This window comes from Carcharhinus amblyrhynchos, chromosome 7 (assembly GCF_965287045.1).
Source record: "Carcharhinus amblyrhynchos chromosome 7, sCarAmb.v2.hapA, whole genome shotgun sequence".
Taxonomy (NCBI): Eukaryota; Metazoa; Chordata; class Chondrichthyes; order Carcharhiniformes; family Carcharhinidae; genus Carcharhinus; species Carcharhinus amblyrhynchos.
In genome coordinates, this window is record NC_137330.1 from 49624480 (window position 1) to 49647445 (window position 22966).

General features: G+C 39.9%; 1 protein-coding gene across 2 annotated transcripts in view; it reads right to left on the reverse strand.

Annotated features, from left to right (window-relative positions):
- tmem214 (transmembrane protein 214) overlaps positions 1-17714 on the reverse strand; it is a 47657-nt gene extending 29943 nt beyond the window's left edge. The window contains exons 1-4 of one of the 2 annotated variants that reach the window (XM_080192257.1): positions 17400-17713; positions 3854-4059; positions 2629-2779; positions 194-328 (exon numbers count right to left, since the gene is read on the reverse strand). In XM_080192257.1, the coding sequence (XP_080048383.1) occupies positions 194-328; positions 2629-2779; positions 3854-4059; positions 17400-17523 (616 nt within the window). In that variant the 5' untranslated portion in view covers positions 17524-17713. Of the gene's footprint in view, positions 1-193; positions 329-2628; positions 2780-3853; positions 4060-17399 lie in introns of both variants that reach the window. The other variant, XM_080192258.1, reaches the window with a different exon arrangement.
- Positions 17715-22966: the final 5252 nt, after the last annotated feature.

Genomic DNA, 22966 nt, shown 5'->3' on the forward strand with positions numbered 1-22966 from the left:
TGCCAAAGCCTTATATTCCAAGCAAGACAACAGTTAAGAAAAATCAATAAATGGTGAGAGGAAAAAAATAAAGTTGGTGTCAAGTGGAATAATGCTTTCAAGATAAACCTAAGAGAAGGCCAAAAGATTTTAATTGAAATTATCACCACATTTATAGTGACAATATTAAAAAGTATTTAAATGGTTTTATTACCTGCAGCTTTATCTTGCTCACGCAACATAGTGTAGATGCAGTGGTCAAAGAAGTGTTCCAGGTTGTCTGGAGTTTTTGCCAACAGTGATTTGATTGTATTCCGAAGCTCCTTATTAGCAAGGGTATATGGATAGTCTGTAAAACAAGTACATTTTTAACAAAGTTTGAAAACAAGGTAAGAATTCTTGGCTCGCAAGGTAGAATTTTAATATTTGTAAAAGGAGGCATACTAAACATTTAGAGTTGACACAAGACTGCAAGTCTGGACATGAAACACCAGCACAAAATACAACATATTTATTGTTTCAGGATCTGATATGCCTTTCACTGCCTTGTTGATCACAAATGGTGCAGCTTCTTCCACTCACTTGTAGACAAAGTTGACACCAGAGCAAAATGCCAGAGAGTTCCAAGTATTCATGGAGCTTTCCCCAAAATCAAACATCTTCAAGTGATCAGTAAACAGGAAGAAACCTCCATCGACACCATAAATTTACGAGGAAATGTGATTACGCTTCAAAATTAATCTAGACACCACATGTGTCAAGAATGAATTGTTGTGTCAATACTGTGCTAGATGTCTTAGAACTGGCATCAACAAGGAATGCAATACATCTTCACTGAACTCTCCTTTACAAAAGATGTTAACTCCCAACTTAAAATTTTGTACGGAGATAAGGTTTCCACTGCAACATGCAACTCATGAAGCAACACTTGTGCCTCCCATTTGCAACAAACTCCTACTGCTACTGTCAGTTGATTAGAGTGGCAATCACAAATGACAACTTCATTTACAAGGATCCTAATATGATCAGCATGAGAATTTCCTCGAATTAGTATTAACCTTGCATTACTCGCCACAAATATCAAAAGGATCAAGAAGAAATGAGCAGGCATTCAGTTCATCTGGTGTTAACAAACTGTCCCTAAATTAGTCGCCCCTCAATCTGGTTATGGTTCCTTTATTGTGGAGTCCAATAGGCGTAGACAAAGGTCATAGGTAGAAGAGGGCACTCAAATGTTAAAACGGCAGCGCAGGCTTGTTGGGCCGAAGGGCCTGTTTCCCGTGCTGTTCTTTGTTCATCAAGCCTATTCCACCATATTAGACCATGGTCATTTTGCATCTTAACTCTCATCTGCTTGCCTTAACTCCATAATATGCTTGGCCAACAAAAATCAACTACAATTTTGAAACTTTCAATTAACTAACACTGCAACTTTTTGCACGGGAGTACCACATTCCCACTATCTTTTGCGCTAAATATTTTCTGTCATCATGAATAACCTGGTCTCATTTTGAAAGTTATGTTCCCACTTGGGACTCCCCATCAGAAGAAATATAGTTTATTTCCATTCACCCTATTAACAACTTTGATTATCCAGAGAACGTAAAATATTCTACGTCCAAGGGAATACAAGCCTATCTATGCAATGTCCTCATAACTTAATCTCTTTAGCATCTTTCTGATGAATGCGCATCGCATTCCCTCCAAGGTCATTATATCTTCTCAATTTTCAGAACTGAATCCAATACTCCAAAAAAAAAAGGTTCTTACCGGAATTCTTTTAAGGTAATCTAACTTCCCCTTTGTACTACAGTCCCAAAGATAAAAGTCAACATTCTATTAGCCTTAATTATTTTTTGTATCCAACCTGTTTGTGACTTCTATACATGGACAAGTACATTTCTGTTCAACCACATTCCTACCTTTAATCATGCATCGAGAGACTGAACAGAAATCAGGTGTTCACACAGAAGTCAGGGGAAATAGCATCAGTTATTTTAATGTCAACATTGATTTGTGTGACTAGCACAAACTCAAATTCTTGAGATCCACAAATGAGAAATCAACTATGAAACCAATTATGTCACGACCAAGGCATTGCCAGGTAAACGGATAATGGTTTATCAGGCAGGCTGACCTCAATTTTTAACCAATTTATTAATTAAGTTAGTAAAGATGGCCGTATACAAATTTTTACTACAAACTATTTTTTAGAAAATCATATCATTGCAAAAATATAAGCCCAGTTTAATGTATGTGATGATTACTGGAACCATGGAATGTACTTTGTTTCCATGAAAGATAAATCCTGCTCCATTTTAAGCTGCCCACCAGTAAACTTCAAGTATGGTTGTGGACATGCTCGTTTTTGCCTTATTGGTTGATAATCCTCAGGAATGGACCATACACGTTTGCTCATTTTTTTGGCTCTGGTTTTGCAAATGAGCCACAAAAGGTTAAATATTCGTCCAAGCAGTTCTCTATTAAAATGGTAGGAAATTTTTAAATATTTACCAACCTTAGTGGATTAAGATTCCCCTCCCTTCCATGCAGGTGCCCACCAGTGAGTACATAAATGAATAACAGTCTACAACGATTGTAAATTCAGCACAAGAAAAATTAACATTAATATGTTAAAATCCAACTGACCAAAGGAATATTGACTGACAGTAGGATCTGTCTCTGGTGCTTGCAACTTATAATTCAAGTATCCAGCCAAATCCTTCACCCAAACAGATGGATTTCCAGGAAACATGTTCTGGCTTTTATCCAGCTGCTCCTGAAGTTCTTTCAAATCAAGCTGCAGAGACAATAAGAACATAAGAATATAAGAAATAGGAGCAGGAGTAGGCCATCTGGCCCTTCGAACCTGCTCCGCCATTCAATAAGATCATGGCTGATCTGTCGTGGCTCAGTTCCACATTCCCGCCCTCTCCCCATAACCCTTAATCCCCTCTCTTATCAAAAACCCATCAACCCGCGTCTTAAAATTATTTAGCGAGGTAGCCTCCACCACTTCAACGGGCAGAGAATTCCAGAGATTGAGGAAGAACTTCTTCCTCAACTCCGTTCTAAACCGCCCCCCCTTTATCTTGAGGCTGTGCCCCCTAGTCCTACTGTCCTTTCTGAGCAGGAAGAGTCTCTCCACCTCTATCCTATCCATCCCATTCATCATCTGATATGTCTCAATGAGATCTCCCCTCATTCTTCTAAACTCTAACGAGTACAAGCCTAGTTTATTCAGCCTCTCCTCATAGCTCAACCCCCTCAACTCCAGCATCAGCCTAGTAAGCCTTCTCTGCACTCCCTCCAAGGCCAAATAATTACATTTTAGATTATATGGTAATAACTTCAATTTCTATTAGGCAACACTGGACATTTTCTAGCATTTCTGAAAAGACTTTTTGACCAGGCGCAGTTAAAACAAGATAGGTAATGCTTCAGCAGAAGCTTGGCACTCCAAATGGGCCACTAACTCGGCTAAATATTGGGGCTCAAGCTCTCCAATTTCAAAAGTGACATCAAAATCACTACTTAATTCGCCAGAAAATAAAAACATAATAGCTTAATTGCACAGTAATAGCTCAGTAACATAGCTCAGAGGTTGAAATGAAAAGCTGAATGTCCAAAGATTAACATCCAATATTGGTTATTGGAAAGAGTGATAGAATGCCAAAATTTCATTCTTAAAATGTTACCAAATTGCAAAAGAGTAAATAGTGACATTCAACCAATAAAAATGTCCAAGAAAAGTTGGCAAAGGATTCAATTTTGCAAACTTCTACAGATTTCCAGCAGAAACTACTTTGGTACAGCAAATGAAATCTATAAAACTGAAAGGCCATAAAATAGGAATATATTTTTGTGCCCATACAGCTTTAACAGCAGCCTCCAAAGAGGGAAACCTCTTGTGCTTCAGTCCTGCATCACCACTGGGTTTCTTGATCATTTTTCCTCCAGTAGAAGATTTCTGCTGCTGATACTCGGAAACTGATATTGGAGGAACTTGCTCTTTGTTTTGCTTCTTTCCCATTTTCTCAAATCCAAGCTCAAAAAGGGTTTCAGAAGGTTTCAAAGGAGCTATGAAAAGAAAAGAAAAAAATTGTCCATCAGGTGAAATTATACTTGACAGACTGATTTCCTAGCCACTAAAACATAACTGAAGCCACTTTTCAGGACCAGCTAAAATATTGCTAACAGTTATGTTTGAACAATAAAATTAGACATCTGCATAGCATTAACACGACTGCAATTCTATTCAATTTCAAATAAAGGCTGCATATCATGATAGGACAAGCTGTCCTGAGAAATTGTGTTTTCAAACACTAACATTTCCACATGTGCTGAAAGCGCTACCAAATCTTGACTCATGTATTGCGAACTCTGCAATAGAGTTGAATATCCTAGTATCAGGGAGAAAATAAAAGCAGGAATTATTTTACTCAGTCCTCTAATGTTTACTAGATTGCTCTTATTCAGATGGGAAAGGAAAAAAACAGAGCAGAATGAAAATGTTATTTTGGACTGGGAAGGCACATGAACCTATACGAACAGACTAATGACTAGAAAATCATGCATTTTCTTTATCAGGAAGATGCAGCATGCATATCTTGTGATTCTTCCAATTTAAGAAACAAAGGGATATCATCCATCAGTTTCGCCTCTTCGCAGTACACTTGGTGTTGCTCATTCATCATCAATGAGGACCTCGACACCATGAGTCATTTTGAGGCCAGTTGTGGTGTATCCAAAGATGACTGATCAGGCCAATTTGGGTAAGGAATGTCCTGGCACATACTGGATGTAGTTGTGAAGGCACAGTAGTTGTTGCGCTGGTGGCTCTGGACTTGGGCAGCTCACGCTTAAGTTGTGCTTCAGCAATACACCTTGCTTCATAAGCTTGACAGCCTTTGTGGATGAGGCAGTGCCAGGTAGGGCGGTTTTGTGCCAGCGTTTCCAGGTGGTCGTGTCTATGTCAAGCAACTTCAGGGAGGCCTTCAGTGTGTCTTTGAAACATTTCTTCTGCCCTCCATGCGAGTGTCTTCCAGCAGAGAGTTCCTCAAAAAAAGGAGCTGCTTGGGTATGCGCTCTTCTGACGTACAGATGACATGACCTGCCCTCCAGGTCTGTGCACTCATCAAGTGTGTGGACTGGTGGTAGACTTGCTCTAGAGAGAACTTCAGTGTCTGGTACTTTGTCTTGCCATCTGATGCATAATATACATTTGGTAGGATGAAGCCGTGCTTGTAGTTCCAATAGTGGGGACCACAATATAAAAAAAAAGGTACTTTTTTAGCCAACACAGCCTGACCTTCATGTTCTCCAAGTTGTCAGGAGTCATTTTGACAATGGCCTCTCCTTTTTCTAACCTACCCCTCTATCACCACCACCCCTCCCACAAACGAAAAGGCAGAGGCATGGGATTGTTATGATTGGTATTTGCATAAAGGCTTGAGACAGAGACAAGGTTTGTATCTTAACTCCCATTCCATCACAACAGCAGCAGCATAAGCCTCAGGGATTTCAGCCCCACTTTCTACCCAGTTCTAATATTTCATGTCTAACTGTTGACCAAAATGAGCACTAGCAGAGTTCTGGAAGCAAGCTGCTCTCTACCTTGTAGGAGACATTAGCCAAACAGATCAAATGGTACAAAACCTAAAAATGTATTTCAAAATTGGTTTACGAGAGATGATATACCACTTTACCTGCTCAGGTGAACACAAAAAGATCCTCTTGCTTTAACCAAAAAAAAAGGGCTCCAGTACCCTCACTCAATTTAAATCAATTATTTGGGTCACTCAACTGCAGGGGAGTTTGTTGTACACAAATTCCTCATTTGCATACTTGTCTTTGTACCTCACTTCAAACAGCAATCCACTGATTTGAAAGATCAATTACACTACATGAAGGCAATGCTGCCCAATTTAGTTAAAGCAGATCACTGAATTATTCCTTTTGACTAAAAGGATGATTGTCAGCAAGGTCATCTTTATTTACTTGAAGAAAGACACTTTTTTAGCCATTAATTTATGCGTTTGGTTGTGAAACTTTGCTGATAACACAAAGGTAGAAAGGGTGCAAGTTGTGAAGAGGACACAAAGGGCAGGATTTACACCCCACCGGCACCCCTTTCCCCCATATGGCATGTCTCAGAATCATAGAAACACTACAGTGCAGAAGTAGGCCATTTGGCCCATCAAGTCTGCACCGACCACAATCCCAGCCAGGCTCTACCCTCCCATCCCTACACACTTACCCACTGATCCCTCTAACCTACACCTCACAGGACACTAAGGGGCAATTTAGCGTGACCAATCAACTTAACCTGCACATCGTTGGACGGTGGGAGGAAACCAGAGCACCCAGAGGAGAATGTGCAAAACTCCACACAGACAGTGACCCAAGCTGGGAATCAAACCCAGGTCCCTGGAGCTGTGAAGCAGCAGTGCTAACCACTGTGCTACCATGCCACCCGTGTCTCACAGCAGTTTACTGGGAGGCAGCCTGCCTTTGGCCACAATATGATCTTCTGAACCCATCAATGGGTTTCCCATCCTATGCATCTCTGGCCACTGGGAAACCCATGGAGGGGGTCTGCTGTCAGGAGGACCAGAATATCCCATCAGCAACAACAGCCAAAAAAACTCTGGCCAATGAGGTTGCAAAGGGATATAGATAGGTTGAGTGAATGGATAAAAAAATTGAAAGATGTAGTACAATGTGGGAAGACATGAATGTATCCACTTTGCAGGAAGAATAGAAAAGCAGCATACTATTTAAATGGAGAAAGACTGTAGAACTCTGCAGCACAGAGGGATCTGGGTGCCCTGGTTCATGAATCATGAAAACTTAGTCTGCAGTTGCAGCAAGGTAATCAGAAAGTCAAATGGAATGCTGTTTATTGCAAGAGGAATTGAATAGAAAAAAAAGGGCCCAAAAGGGAAAACGCTGATAATTTTAAACAGGTCTGGCAGCATCTGTAAGAAGAGAAAAGAGCTGATGTTGCAAGTCCAGATGACCTTTTGTCAAAGCTTCTGCAGTAATTTGCTTTTGTCCAGAAAAATAGGGATGTTTTACAGGCAGTGAGGCGACATCTGGAGTACTTTGAACAATGCCTCTTTAGGAAGAGTGAAAATAAATGCATTACTAGTAGTTGAGAAAAGGTTCAACTGATAGATGGATTACCTTATGAAGAAATATTGAACAAGTTAGGTCTGTACCCATTTCAGTTCAGAAGAATGAGGTGTGATCTTATTGAAACACAAGATCCTGTCACGAGGGAACTGAGTGGATGCAGAGAGAGATGTTCTTCCCTTGAGAGGCACTAGAACTGGGGCTGGGGGGCAGGGATGGGAGGAGACAGTTTTAAAAAGGAATCTCCCATTTAAGGCAGACAAGAACAGTTTTTTCTGTAACTCAATTCACCAAGAGCAGCAGAAGCAGGGTTAAGGTGGGGGTAGATGGGTTTTTGACTAAGAAGGGATTCAAAGTTTATTGGGTAGGCAGCATGTTAAGTGGAAGTGCAATCAGATCAGCCATGATCTTATTGAAAGACAGAGCACACTTGATGGAACCAAATGGCCTTCTCCTGCTCGAAGGGCCTGTTTGTGCTGTAGTGTTCTATGCTCCTATTGTCATAGAAATGTTAGTATGATGTTTTTCATTAAAATAAGCATTTGAAATTTAAGTGCAGCATAACACATCAGTTCTTTACTTTTTTTAAAATAAAGTTTTTTCTCATGTTAATGCAACCCACTGGCAAAGTTTAACATAGTAAAAAGTCTGACAACACCAGGTTTTAGTCCAACCTATTTATTTGATAATATACTCACAAGCTTTCGAGGGACACCCTCTTCGTCAGGTGAATGGTCACCTGACGAAGAGGGTGTCCCTCGAAAGCTTGTGAGTATATTATCAAATAAATAGGTTGGACTAAAACCTGGTGTTGTCAGACTTTTTACTGTGTTTACGCCAGTCCAACGCCGGCATACCCACATCAAAGTTTAACATCTCATCTGCAACGCCCAAAGTCACATGTGGCTCTGGAGGCACAGGTTCCAGACCCCTGAACTTGAAAAAAAATTGCTTCAAAAGTTTATTACACATTTAAAATGGCCTTGCATTTTGGCAATCCCAAATAGTTGGCTGCACTCAGAGGAAACCAGACCAGATAGACTGCTGAAACCTTGGTGTAAGGAATTGTTTGAGTTAAAGCTGCTAACATAGGACCAGGTCTCACGTTTGTACATGTTCACAAACTGATGAAAAGCACGATCATAATTTTCACAATCTGTTTAAAGAAATTCTTCACAAAGACATCCTCTCCATGTCCCACTCAGAATTGCTCACATCTTACACACAATGCTTTTATTGTTCCTACTGCTTCTATTAACTGTACACCCAGCCTTTCACTCGCCACACGTCCCAAGAATGGTTACTGGTCAATGCTGCTCGCAATACAGAACTATCTAAGGACCATATCTGAATTGGTCTATTTGGATACAGCTGTCTCAGATTCCCAACCATTCCTTACTTGCCATTTTAAGAATAGCCACAGTTCAGTAAGGTTACCAGCCAGCAGTATAGAATGGAACCAACTAGCCTTGAAAAAAAATCCTTGTGAATGTAATCAGAAATACAGTTTGCAAACTCAAACCGTTAAGTGGAATTGTAGAAAAATGAGCTTATCTTGTACATTTGCCATGATCTGTCATTCACGTGTATTACTCATCTTTTTTAAGATGTCTAGGGTACCAAACAGATTTCATCTTAAGTGCTGCTTTCTTCCTCCTGAAAAAATTGGAAGAGTTGCAATGTTGATTTACACCAACTTATATTTACCACAGCAAAAGAAATTAATTTGTTTGGTCAATTGATTTTCAGGTATTTGGTTGCAAGGTAATCAGTTTAGATTACCCAGGAGCCTTCCAAGCACCTACACTAGTGACCTGTGACAAAAATGAGTTTGCAATTCACCACAGTTGCAGATGTGACCCTTGGTTTGTATCCAGGAAGCTTCCTATTTCTTTGAATGTCTTGTAACAACTGCTATTGGCACAGGCTGCAAAGATATTCAACTATGGGAGGTCCTAACATTACACAGTAAATGCAATAAGTTTCAAATAGATGTCACATGATCAAGCAACCAGGAATACCTCCAGAACTGGCAATCCTAACCTAGTATTACTAAAAGCAGCATGCAGCAAAAGAACCAAATCACTGGTTGGCTACTGTTACTAAACCAAAAAGAATGTGTAGAAGTAGCAAAAATATAGTAAGAGCACAGCCTAGATGACAAGGATAAAACAAAAAAGGCTTAAAATTACAATTTAGCAGTTTTTGAGGGGAGGGAAGAGAAAAAAGTCTACAATTCAATTCTAGGCCAAATGCTTCCTCGTCCCATTTTATGAAAATGTTAATTGGAATTGTGAATTTTATAATAATAGGATTTTATCTGCACTCAGGAATTGCTCTTCACCAAATTTCATCAAGCAAATTTTTTCTTTATTCATTTGTCTATAAAGTGCAAGATGCTCACTTAAAATTAGCCAGTCTATTTTCATGAGATAAAGAATACAAGTCCAGCAGATTTAAGACTCCCAGATATCCAACATGGTAATTTCTTTAGTTATTTGATAATTCTCCCAGTGAAAGTGGCTTAGATGTTTGACAATATTAAAAAGTGCCGAGGTTGTTATTGAGTCATATTGGCATTGAGTGCTTATTTGTTCTGGTAAACATTGCAGAAGACTTACTAAAGCACAAGCCAAGTAAACAGGTTAATCCTTCCACTTCTGATGTTCAATTCTAGCTTAGACTCAAATGAATAAGCTGGTTCTGGGAATTATGAATTTGAATACTTTGTTATATCCAAGGCATAGTTAAAATTCACTATTTTGGCAGAACAGGCATTGGATACAGAATCAGAACCAGAGCTACATATTACCAGCTCTCTGCAAGAACAACCCACTCATTTCTTTTCCATGTGAGAAATTACAGACCAGTTACTTTAACATCTGTCGTTGGGGAAATGTTAGAATCAATTATCAAGGAAGTAATATCAGGACATTTAGAAAGTCAAAACCCTATCCATCACAGTCATCATGGTTTTATGAAGGGAAAATCACATTTGACTAATTTGCTAGAGTTCCTCAAGGATGTAACAAGCAAAGTGGATAATGGGAATCCTGTAGATGTAGTATATCTGGGACTTCTGGAACACATTTGATAAGGCGTTGCTCAAAAGGTTAATTCACAAGGTTAGATCATATGGGATTCAGGTTAATTCATTAGCTTGGATAGGTGACTGGCTGATGGACAGAAAAGTTGCGATAACTTTTTTTCTGGATGGCAAGAAACAACTAGTGGGATGCCACAAGGTTCAGTCCTTGGGCCCCAGCTATTTACAATTTATATTAATGATTTGGATACAGAGGTAGAAGGTGCTATAGCCAAATTTGCAGATACACAAAAATAGCAGGATAGCAAGTTGCAATGAGGAAATAAGAACCTTACAAATGGTTAGGAGAAAATGTGGCAGATAGCGTTTAACATGGTGCAAGGTCATGCATTTTGGTCAGAAAAATGGGAAGGTGACTTATTATCCAAATTGAGACACTTTGGGGTGCTCCAGTGCAGAAGATTCTGCCTGTCCTCATTCATGAATCACAGAACACTAGCATGCAGGTACACCAGATAATAAAGAAAGTGAATGGAATGTTGGCATTTATAGCTGAAGGAATCAAATATAAAAGGGCAAGGAAATATTGTTGCAACTATACAAGGCATTGCTAAGGCCACACTTGGAGTATCATGTAGTTTTGGTTCGCTTATTGAGAAAAGATGTAGTGGCATTGCAGGCATTTCAGAGGAGATTGATTCACTAGATTGATTCCAGAGTTGAGGGTTTGAACAGTTTAGGCCTATATTCTCTGGATTTTGAAGAATGAGGGGACATAAAATTGAGGTATATATGATAAAAGGTATGGATAAAGTAGACGTGGAGCAGATGCTCTCTCTTGTGGGGCATTCTAGGATGAGGTCAGTCTTAGGATAAGGGATAACAAATTTAAAAGAGTTGAGGAGAAACGACTTCTCCCAAAGGGTTGTGAATCTGGAATTCACTACCCCAAAGTGCAGTGGATGCTGGGACAGTGAGTAAATTTGAGGAGTTAAACAGATTTTTAATTGTTAATGGGTTGAAGGGTTAGAAGGAAAATGGGGATGAGGAGCATATCAGCCATGATCAAGTGGCAGAGAACTTGACAGGGCCAAATGGCCCAATTCTGCTCCTATATCTTATGAACTCTTGTGTGGCCTTGCAATTTTTCTCAAGTAATTATCTAATTCCCTTTTGAATGCCCATGATCAAATCTGATCACACAAATAGTGCATTCCAGATCATGACCATGAACAAAAAAAAGTGTTTTTCCTCATGTTATCTTTTATCATTCACGCTCAAATCAGTTTTCTATGGTTCTCAACAGTTGTGCAGAACAATTAGATACACTTGGAATTGTCAGAATTAACAAATGCTCTCAGTCCAAAAGGAGCACAAAAAAGTTTGTTGATTGGTGGATTCATTTGGACCATATGTGAAGACAGCAACAGACTTGTAGTTATGCCCCCTGCAATCAAAAGTGTGCCAACACTAAGTGACCAATTGGGCAAAACAACAAGCATCTGTGAAACAATCTTCATAGTACAATATACAATACTGCCCACAACATCAAAGCAGTACATAACCATGTGTGACATCAAGGAGCTCTAGCAAAAATGAAGGCAAATATTCCACTCATTGGGAGTCATACCTAGCACAAAGGAAGTTTGTTGTAATTATTAGGAGGTCAATCATTTCAGCACCTCGATATCACTGCTGGAGTCCCTCAGAGTAGTGCCCTCAGCCAAGCCATCAACCTTCAGTCTCTGCATTGCAAGGTCAGAAGTGGGGATTGTCATTGATGATTGCAATGTCAGATACTGAAGCATTGTGCCCACATGCACAAGACCAGGACAACATTATGGCTTGGGCTAGTAGCGACTAGTAACCTTTATGCCAACGACCATCTCCAAAAAGAAAAGTTAACCATTTCCCCTCAACACATTATTACAATTCCCATTACTGAATCCCAAATCAATGACATCCTGGTGGTTACCAGCAGCAAACTGAGTTGGACCAGCCATAATTACTGAGAACAGGATCAGAAGCTGGGAATTATGACTCCCCCAAAGCCTGCCCACCAAAGCACAAATCAGGAGCAGCTCTGACAACATTTAAGTAGTTTGACACCATCTAAGACAAAGGAACTCACTTGATCATTGACCTCATCAAATATCTTAAAACATTAACTCACACCACCATTGGCATGCAGTGGCAGCTGAAGGCAGAAAAAAGCCATAAACATGGGTACCTGGCATAAAAATAGCTGTCCGACACATAAGGAGTTAAAAGGCATGAAACCTGCACTGACTTCCAAACACAGGCAGACAATCACTTAAAATTTAAACCACAGGACAGGCAGTTAATTGAATTAAAACAGGGAACAAACGCTTCAGGAAGCCAGGCACCTTAAAAGAGAAAGATAATCCTGGGATAATGGGGGTCTGATAGGGAGATTAAGAGAAACACAAAGGAACCATGTACTACAAGAACAGAATAAATTTAGTCATTGATAAAGAGGAAATGTATCCATTCATGGAACAATGTGATATTGAAACGATAATGGCTGTACCTGTCCATAATAACGAGCTAAGAAAGGTTGTACCCATTTGACTATAACAATGTGATAATCGTGTCTGGTCCACCTGTTGTGTAAAAGGTGGACTGCTTCTATTGTTTCATCGAGAGAAGGTAGCTGTCCAGTAGTGCGAGGTGCTGGTGCCTTCTCTCCACGAAGCTTCGTTAAATAAAGCTGTATTACTGAACCCCCAGTCGGTCTCAGAAGTGGTATTTTTTCCCCACAACACAGCAGCATGCAACAGTTATGTGATATAGTGCTGCAACTCACCAAGGTTCCTTCAATAGGTTCATTTGCCTTGTGTCTACCTCAGTGCTCTGGTTTCTTCCCCACTCAAAAGATGTGCACTGGCCATGCTAAATCGCCTCTTAGCATCTTAAGATGTGCAGGTTAAATACTTGGGGGTTATAGAAATGGGGGCAGGAGAATGGGCCTAGGTAAGATGCTCTGGTGGAGAGTCAATGCTGACTGAAAAGGCCAAATGGCCTCCTTCTGCACTGTAGGGGTTCTACGATAATAGCACCTTCCAAACAGATGACCTCCACCTCCTAGGAAGAGATTATCAGCAGGGGCATGGGAACATTACCACCTGCAAGTTCCCATCCAAGATAAAGACCATCTTGATTTGGAAATATGATCATAATTTCTTCACTGTTGCTGGATCAAAATCCCAGAATGCCTTTCTACACGAGATGGACTATAGTTTAAAATAGCAGCTCAACATCACCATCTGAAGATTGTTTGGGAAATAGACATTGCCTTGTCAGTGATGTTCACATACCAAATGGATTGTGAAAAAAAGAGTCTACTAACATTCTGGTTGCAATGTATACTACTTGCAGTACAGCAACTCATCAAGCTTGTGGTCAAAGCATCTCCCAGCCCAACCTTCACCATCATGGCAAGAAATACACCATAAGAGCAAAGTCATTTTGAAGTTCTCTCTAATTTAAATACCATCTCATTTTTAACTTATTTGTATAAAGTTTGTAGTTAATTGCATGCACATGAACATTAACTGTAGTTTCATTTAAGCAAACCAAAAGCTTATTGAAACTGTAGCATGGTTGATTTAGCAGGTATGTTGGCAAACAAACGCAAGATTAAATGAATATTGGCCTCAACACCACCATTCACTAACTGGCTGTCCAGAGAATAAAGAGTATTGCACCTTCATTATTGCTAGATCAAAAAAACGTTTTGCCTTTAACCATTGTGGCAGCACAAATCACCACAGACTACAAAAAGTGGAGTTCCACCACCTCAGAGCTTACTTGGGGTGGGCAATGCAGCCATAACATTCCAGCCTGCAGGCTGGAGAGAAAATAAAGAAATCAGTAACTTTAGCAAAAATAAGAGGAAAGTGAACTTTAAGAAATACTTAAAAATTAGGCTGAGGAACACAAAACTATCAAGGTTGGAAATATATAGCAGGTCCATTAATATCGAAAATAAAAAATGTTTTGAGTATAGATTCAAAAAGTGCAGAAGTTCCACATCCAAAACATTGTAGAGATACTGCTAGAGCTGCATATTGCCAGAAACTTTCAATGAGTAATAGAGTAAAGGAAAAGTCACTATAGTTGCAGATGACTGATGATGAGGATCACCACACCTTAGGTGAGGGGGCAAGGTTAGGCTTCACGAATAACCTTTAGCCAATATGGGAATTGAACCTGCACTGCTGGAGTCACACTGCAGTAAGAGGATATGATGCTGCACAATGTATCAGTATCTAATGCAGGCAATCATGTCTGCAGGGCACTTAATCTGAGGGATGAGCTCAAATGACAGGCTACTTGCTTAGCATGCGAGAAGTAGCAGGATGGATGCCTGCATCCTCCAATGTTTTAGGGAGACAGTGGTCTAGTGGTATTATTGCTAGACTATTAATCTAAAACTCTGTTTTGGGAACCTGGGTTTGAATCCCACCACAGCAGATGGCATATTTTTAACACACTAAAAAAAAACTGGAATTAAGAATCTACTGATGACACAAAACCATTGTCTATTGTCCAAAAAAAAAACCATCTGGTTCACTAACGTTCATTAGGGAAGGATATCTGCCGTCCTTACCTGGTCTGGCCTACATGTGACTCCAGAGCCATCAACTTTGTGCTTAATCTCTACAATTGTTGTTTGTTTTTATTCATTTGTGGGGCTTGGGTATTGCTGGCTGGTGAGCATTTATTCCTATCCTCAGTTGCCTTTGTTTAGAGGGCAGTTGAAAATCAACTACATGGCAGTTGAAAGTCAACGAGCACTCTAAACAAAGGCAACTAGGGATGGGAATAATTGCACACCAGCCAGCAATACCCATGTCCCACAAATGAATAAAAACAAATAACAGTTGTAGAGATTAAGCACAAAGTTGATGCTTACATATTCCACAACCATTTGTTCCAGGTGAAGTTACTATCTTATAGCAAGAACCTTTTGCACCAGGTCAATGCATTCAGTATCTATCACCTTTGGTGGAAAGAAAACCTATAGAGACAGAAGTTCATCTCTCAAGCATTCACAAAAGGAGCCTATGCAAAAGTTGTGTTTATGGCTTTTGTTTTGGAATTACATATAGGAAAATTGAAAAATAAACTCATTGCCTAAGTTACGAGATCACAATTCATTAGTGTCAGAGCCGTAAAAGGGTGTCCCAACTTGACTATTGCTTTACAAAACTCTGCCTCACTGAGGATTATTTAATTCTGGCTGTGGAAAAAAATTATTCGTTGTACTTCAATAGCCAGAATGTTTCAATGTTGTAGGCATGACACAAGCAAGAACCAGCAAAATTAAAATCATCTGAGTAGAACAAAAGAAAGATAAAGGCATGATACACTTCAATCAGAACAAAGGCAGTTCTACTTGAACCAATACTCTGATATGCATTATATGCCATCTGATCCTTTTAAAAATCACCATTAAACATATATATAAGGCGTAGGAATAGAAGTAGGCCATTCTGCCCATTGAATGGTGGAGTAGACTCAATGAGATCATGGCTGATCTTAGAATCCTCAACTCCACTTTCCCACCTAATCCCCATAACCTTAGATTCCCTTACTGATTAAAAACCTTTAAAGACCAAGCACTGAGCAGTTGCTAAACAAAAGAAAAAAGTGAGCTACATAAAGTTGTAACCACGACTGCAGGCTCATGGAGGTAACCATTTGTGAAATATGCTGGATGGGAGTGTTTACTGTTACTTTTCATTTAAAAAATTGATTTGAGTGGTCTCTGCACTAATTTCAACTAGCATATGGTAGCTTCCTGGTCTTATGTGCTCTTGATTTATACTTGGTTTTACTCTGGAGCAGACTTAGAATTATTTTCTGGTAATTTTTTTAAAAATAAAACCAAATAGCTCAGTAAACTGATTATACAAATAAGCTACCCAAATAAATTAAGCATTTGTATAGTTATTTGGCTATCAGAGCTTTGACAAAGTCATCCAGATTTGACACATCAGCTCTGTCCTCTCTCCACAGATGCTGTCAGACCTGCTGAGATTTTCCAGCATCTGCAGTAATTTGTTTTTAAATCTCAGTTGCAAAGATGTTTGCAAGTACCCAAGCAACATTCACATGAATAGCAGTCAGCTGGACAAAATACAAGATGCCCATTGAGTCATATACCAGCAAGGACTCACCATTTTCAGAAGGGACAAAACAGATGAGAAAAATTACAGCAACCAGAGAAGGGCCATGCTCCCACCATATTTATCCACTTTCCAATCAAATGACAAGTGCACGAAAAGGATGAAACAAGATGAAAGCTATAAATTCTACAGTAGATTTTTTTTGCATAGCACTGGAACGCTAATATTAATACATGTAGTATTAACAAATACACCACTAAATATTTTAAAAATTCAATTGCTAATAATTTCACATTAAAGTTACCATCATTGGCAATTCTCAAAAGTCATCTTAAACTTGTTTCAGTCTTGGAAAGTTCCTTAGAGTCACTGCGGCATGAATTTAAATCCCCTCATACCAATTTTAACTAGCTGCTTATTTGGCCGATTCTAAATTGAAAACGAGCAGTTCCACTGAACAAGAAAACAAAATATCAGAAACTAAATTATCATGGGAATTTGATTTTTAAAGAGTGCTGGCAAACACTTCCAAGATCCCTTCAACATTAAATTTTCAATTCACCCAATAGAATTAAAACAAGCTAGTCCAACAGAACTTGTGTTCTTAAGCCAGCTATTAAACAGTTTAATTGATATATCTAGAATATTTAACGGGGCAAGGACTAGACTTAAAAGCAGCGTCACACTTTAGCAGCATTGACACTTCACCAAAATGATCACTGTCGAGGGTCTAATTACAAACGCACAGTAAAATCCAACTGAGAGCTAATGCTCCCGCGCTGCTACTACAGAAACCAACACTAGCTGAAACACACAATTTACAGCAGCATAAAAAAATACAACAGTGTCTCGAGAAACAACAGTACAACCCTGACTCAAATCAAGATGTCAACCTGTCCGAATTAAGATGCTCAGTGTCAGCTCTGAACAGAATACGTAAGCTAACCGCTAAGGCGCACAGCGAGGCCGAGGACGCCACTATTTGCAGGACACTGCCGTGTGGGGTTTGACCGGCACACGGGCCTCTCCCTCCAGTGCCGCGCTGTGGGAAGGCCACTGACTCGAGAGAGGCTTCTACTCACGGATTGGGTCTATCCGAGGCATGTTCTCGGTTAGAGCTTTTCGAGCCGATTTCTTTTCATTTCTAGTCAAAGTGGTTTTCTTATTTTTCTTATTGACGATTTCCCACTTGCCAGCAGACGCCATTTCGGGCGGGCGGGCGGACAGCCCGGGTGCAGTTGGCTGGGGGATGAGGGGGGTGGAGATAGGGAGGCTGCCAGGCACTGGGCTCGAGCACCGCGTTCCAAACCGCCGCCCACAAACAGCTCCGGCACTTTCCCAATCGGCCGCCTTTCAAACGCTGCCTTGTGACCAATCACAGCGGCCCTCCCGGCCGCCAGCTCCGCACGCCGTGTGCCACGTCCCCTGACTCCCCGTGACGTCACAGCAGCTCGGGGCGGGGCGGGGCAGAATGTGAGCCGGGTCAGCACGTGCCTCTATACAGTCGGAACACTCACTGATGGAGGCTGACAGTGCATTTTTAGGTAAATACATGGCACGTTGCCGCAACTTCTGAAAATAAACACTGCTATCTATATTTAAATCCAACTGTGATGTGGAGAAGCCGGCGTTGGACTGGGGAGGGTACACAGTAAGAATTCTCACAATACCAGGTTAAAGTCCGACAATTTGGAATCATGAGCTTTTGGAGCGCTGCTCCTTCATGAAGTGAGGGAAAACTCACCAACAGTGTACGTATAGACACAGCCTCATTTGCAATCCAACTGCTTTCCTGTGCTACTTTTCATGCTCTTCTGACAGCCATTCCCCATTCAATTTTTGATTTTATTCATGAAAAGTTGTTTCTTGTGTGCAATACAGATGAAACACGCTGTTCAAATGGTACATTGGGGAGAAGGCAAAGAGGGTGCAGAATATAGTGTTGCAGTGACAGAGAGGATTTAGAGAAAGATAAGCTTAATATATGGTAAGTTCATTCAGAAGTCTGATGTCAGCAGGGAAGAAGCTGCTCTATAGTGAGTTGGTACATGTTCTCAGGCATCTGTATCTTTTTCCCAACAGAAAAAGATATGCTATGGTATAATACACAGGGGTTCTCAATTCCTTTGGGATTTGAATTATATGAATTCTGTCTACCCTCGCCCCACCCCATCCCAGAGCACCATTAGTGTCTTCTCTTTGTAGGGTACATTGCTTTTATGTAAATTTACTTCTTTGAGGGAAATATGTAAACTGTGCTGTTGTTTGGAAGTTAGACTGATGGTTGGGAAAGCTCACTGAGAGGAGTGCTGGTGGCTTCAGTTCTTTCAAGTTGTGTACAACACTTGGGGTGGGGCTGTTAATACTGAGTACTTTCTTTCCAAAATGTTAATCCTGAAAAGAAAAAGATTTGCATTTATATCATACCTTTCATAATCGCAGGAGATCCTGACTGCACTTTGCAGCCTTTGAAGCACTTCTGACCTGTACTCACTATTGTAATGAAGTAAAATACAAACCTGATATCTTTATTGGTTCTGTGCTTTTTTAATTTTATGAAATTAAATATGAGAGAACTCACTGTCATGCTACACACAGTACAAAACAAAGAAAAATTGGGAACTCTGAAAATATAGGTTGTTGTAAGAATAAGGCAAATTACTGCGGATGTTGGAATCTGAAACAAAAACAGAAAATGTTGGAAAATTTCAGCAGGTCTGACAGCATTGTGGAGAGAGAATTGAACTAACATTTTGAGTCTGGATGACCCTTCATTAGAGCCCAGGTTGTTGTAGGAGCACATGTTTGTGTCTCTGTATTTATTTCTGCCTCATTTATCTTGAATTCATTTTCTGTGGTTAGCACTGCTGCCTCTCAGTGACAGGGACCCAGGTTCAATTCAAGCCTCTGGTGATCATCTTTGCACAGTCTCCCCGAATCTGCGTGGCTTTAGTCCTGTTGCTTTGGTTTCTTCCCACACTCCAAAGATGAGTTGGTTAGGTGGATTGGCCATGCTAAATTGCCCCTTAGTGTCCTGAAATGTAAATGTTAGGGAGATTAGGATTACTGGAAAGGGCTAGGGTGGTATCCTCTGTCAGAGAGTAGGTGCAGACTCGATGGGCTGAATGGCCTTCTGCACTGTAGGGATTCTGTGAGTCTATGTTTAAATTTTGGTTTGGTTTGTTTTAACATTTTTGGCATTCTATGGACAGAATGAACAGCAAAGGAGGAAATGTAATCCAGTTGGAAATATGCAAATTGAAGCATAAGGCTGGAAAGTAATGTTAGGATCCAGATGTTCTCCCAAATATTAGTGATGATGTCACTCACAGGATAATTTCCATAAGGGAATTGAGTCTCCTATGAAGCAAAACCTACACCTTTGTGCATGCCATAAATGGGGTTAGTATGGGGACTAACAGTTATCCCTTAAATATATTGCATTGTCAACCATGTGAAATGTCCAAGTTCTTCAGTCTATTCCAAAAGGTGATAAACACCAATTAAAATATTACTTTGTTTTCCAACTAAAAGTAATAAGCAGATTTATTTACAACTAAGGTAACAGAAGTAGAAACACAACAAGATATTAGTGCTTCTGCTAAACAATACAGATGAAACCAGTTACGAAAAGGGTTTAAAAAGCTATTTAGAAGATTATTTGTTACATAATTCATTGTGTAGTAAGGCTTTTTGATGAAACACTTTCAACGGTGTAACGTTGCACATCAGTGATAATTCGTTTTTTAACCCATGTCAAATCCTGAAACTAAACTGAATTCAAGTTTATCATTACAACAACAAATTGCTAGGGATGCTGGAATTCTAAAGTAACAACAGAAAAAGCTGCAAAAACTCAGCAGGTCAACTGGTATGTTACATGCTCTCCAGTATGAATTTGATGATGAGTGGGAATAATTGTTAGATTTGAGCTATAAATGGAGAAGAGAATTGAAGTTGCAGAGTTCCATTCATAAGAGACATGTGGCCTGCTTGTAGCATCTGTTACTTAGCAAAAATAAGTGCTGACAAAAGCATAAACAATTACAACTTCTTTGAAAACATCCATTTTCATACTGGGCAGCATATAAATTACTATTGCACTAAACCACTTATTAATCCAGAAAACAGTAGATGCCACAACATAAGACTTTGTACAGCCTACAATGTTGTTTAAAAACTTATTTACAACCAAAAGAGAATGCATCCTAGCCAATACAATACTTCGCTTGGAGAGGCAGAAACAATCAATAACAAGTTAATCTCACCTTTTCAGAAATCTCCCACTTTTTTTTTGTTTTGTTGCAATCACAAATTATAGCATTGTCACGAATGCTGCATATCTTAATAGTTTAATTATTTGATTTGATTTATTATTGTCACATGTATTAATATACAGTGAAAAGTATTTTTTCTTGTGCGCTATACAAACAAAACATATCATTCATAGAGAAGGAAACAAAAGAGTGCAGAATGTAGTGTTATAGTCATAGCTAGGGTGTAGAGAAAAATCAACTTAATGCAAGATAAGTCCATTCAAAAGTCTGACAGCAGCAGAGAAGAAACTGTTCTTAAGTCGGTTGGTACGTGACCTCAGACTTTTGTATCTTTTTCCCAAAGGAAGTATGATAGTGTACGAATGAAGCAGTGGCATGATGGGAAAAATGGTCAAGTATTTAGTATGAAATAAAGACAGCAGGCCAAGCCATTTCAAAATGCCAGACCCCTGTAAAACTAACTCTGAACAAAGAAATGACTACAACCTGAGAAGGCCAAATGCTTGGCCTCAGTCTGTTTTGATAAGGATGACTTCACACAGCCTGAGCGAGACTTGATTAACACCAGGAAAGCCTATCTTAACAAGGTTGACTCCATATACCGTGAGATAACATATGAGACAGGGATAAAGGAGTGACAAAATTTGGCATAAAGGAGTCACAGAACCAAGGTTGGGGATAAGGGAATCACAGAATTTGTTTTGTTTGATGTACCACTGCTTGTATTACTAAAATCATGTAAGCTGATAAGAAAATGTATAATTATTGAATTGATCCTTGTAGTGGGCGCAGTCTTGGGATAGAATCAGCAGTTAGTGCGGACTGCTCTCTGTTTCCAAGATTCGGCCATATACTGCATGCAGTTTTGTGATAATAAAAGCTAGTTGTTGTTTAAAGCAAACTTTGTTAAGTTTTACTATCACAGCTCGGGAAACAAGAAATTCTCCAGTATAACAGAAGAAGGTGGAAGAGAGAAGGTCTGGGGTGAGTGGGGTCCTTAATTATGCTGGCTGCTTTGCCGAGGCAGTGGGAAGTGTAGACAGAGTCAATGGATGGAATGCTGATTTACATATTTGGTATATAGTATACAATTATATGTATTTATATATTGTTATTGATAATTTTTGATCAACAGCCCTCTGGTTCTCACAGTCTTGGCCCCAGATTTCTGCTGGTCTTCTGGTACATTCCCACTGTAGTTCTGATGGTGGCACAATGGTTAACACTGCTGCCTCATGATACCAAAGTCTTGGGATCAATTCCTGACTTGAGAGTCACTGTCTGTGAGGAGTTTGCACGTTCTCCCTTTGTCTGCGTGGGTTCCATCCCACGGTCCGAATGATGTTCTGGTTAGATGCATTGGCCATGCTAAATTCTCTCTCAGTGTAATGAGAAAGCTTTGGCCAGCAGGATTAAGGAAAATCCCAAGGCTTTTTATACACATGTAAAGAACAAGAGGGTAGCCAGGGAGAGGGTTGGCCCACTCAAGGACAAGGGAGCAAATCTATGCGTAGAGTCAGAGGAAATGGGTGAGTTATTAAATTAGTACTTTGCGTCAGTATTCACCAAAGAGAAGGACTTCGTGGATGTTGAGTCTGGGAAAGGATGTGTAGATATTTGAGCCATGTTGAGATCAAAAAGGAGGTACTAGAGTTCTTGAGAAACATTAAGGTAGACAAGTCCCCAAGGCCTGATGGGATATAACCCAGAATACTGAGAGAGGCAAGGAAGGGAATTGCTGGGGTCTTGAGAGAAATCTTTATATCCTCACTGGCTGTAGGGGAGGTCCCAGAAGATTGGAGAATATCCAATGTTGTTCCTTTCTTTAAGAAGGGTGGCAAGAATAACCCAGGTAATTACAGGCCAGTGAGTCTTACATCAGTGGTAGGGAAATTATTGGAGAGGATTCTTCCAGACAGGATTTATTCCCACTTGGAAATAAGTGGACATATTAGTGAGAAGCAACATGGTTTTGTGAAGGGAGGTCGTGTCTCACGAACTTGATCGAGTTTTTTGAGGAAGTGACAAAAATGATTGATGAGGGTAAGATAGTGGATGTTGTTGACATGGACTTCAGTAAGGCCTTTGACAAGGTCGCTCATGGCAGACTGTGCAGAAGGTGAAGTCACATGGGATCAGAGATGAGCTGGCAAAGTGGATACAAAACTGGCTAGGTCAAAGAAGACAGAGGATAGCAGTGGAAGCATTTCTGAATGGAGGGCTGTAACAAGTGGCGTTCCTCAGGGATCAGTACTGATACCTTTGCTGTTTGTAATATATATAAATGACTTGAAGGAAAATGTAACTGGTTTGATAAATAAGTTTGCGGACAACACAAAGGTTGGTGGATTTGCGGATAGTGATGAGGACCA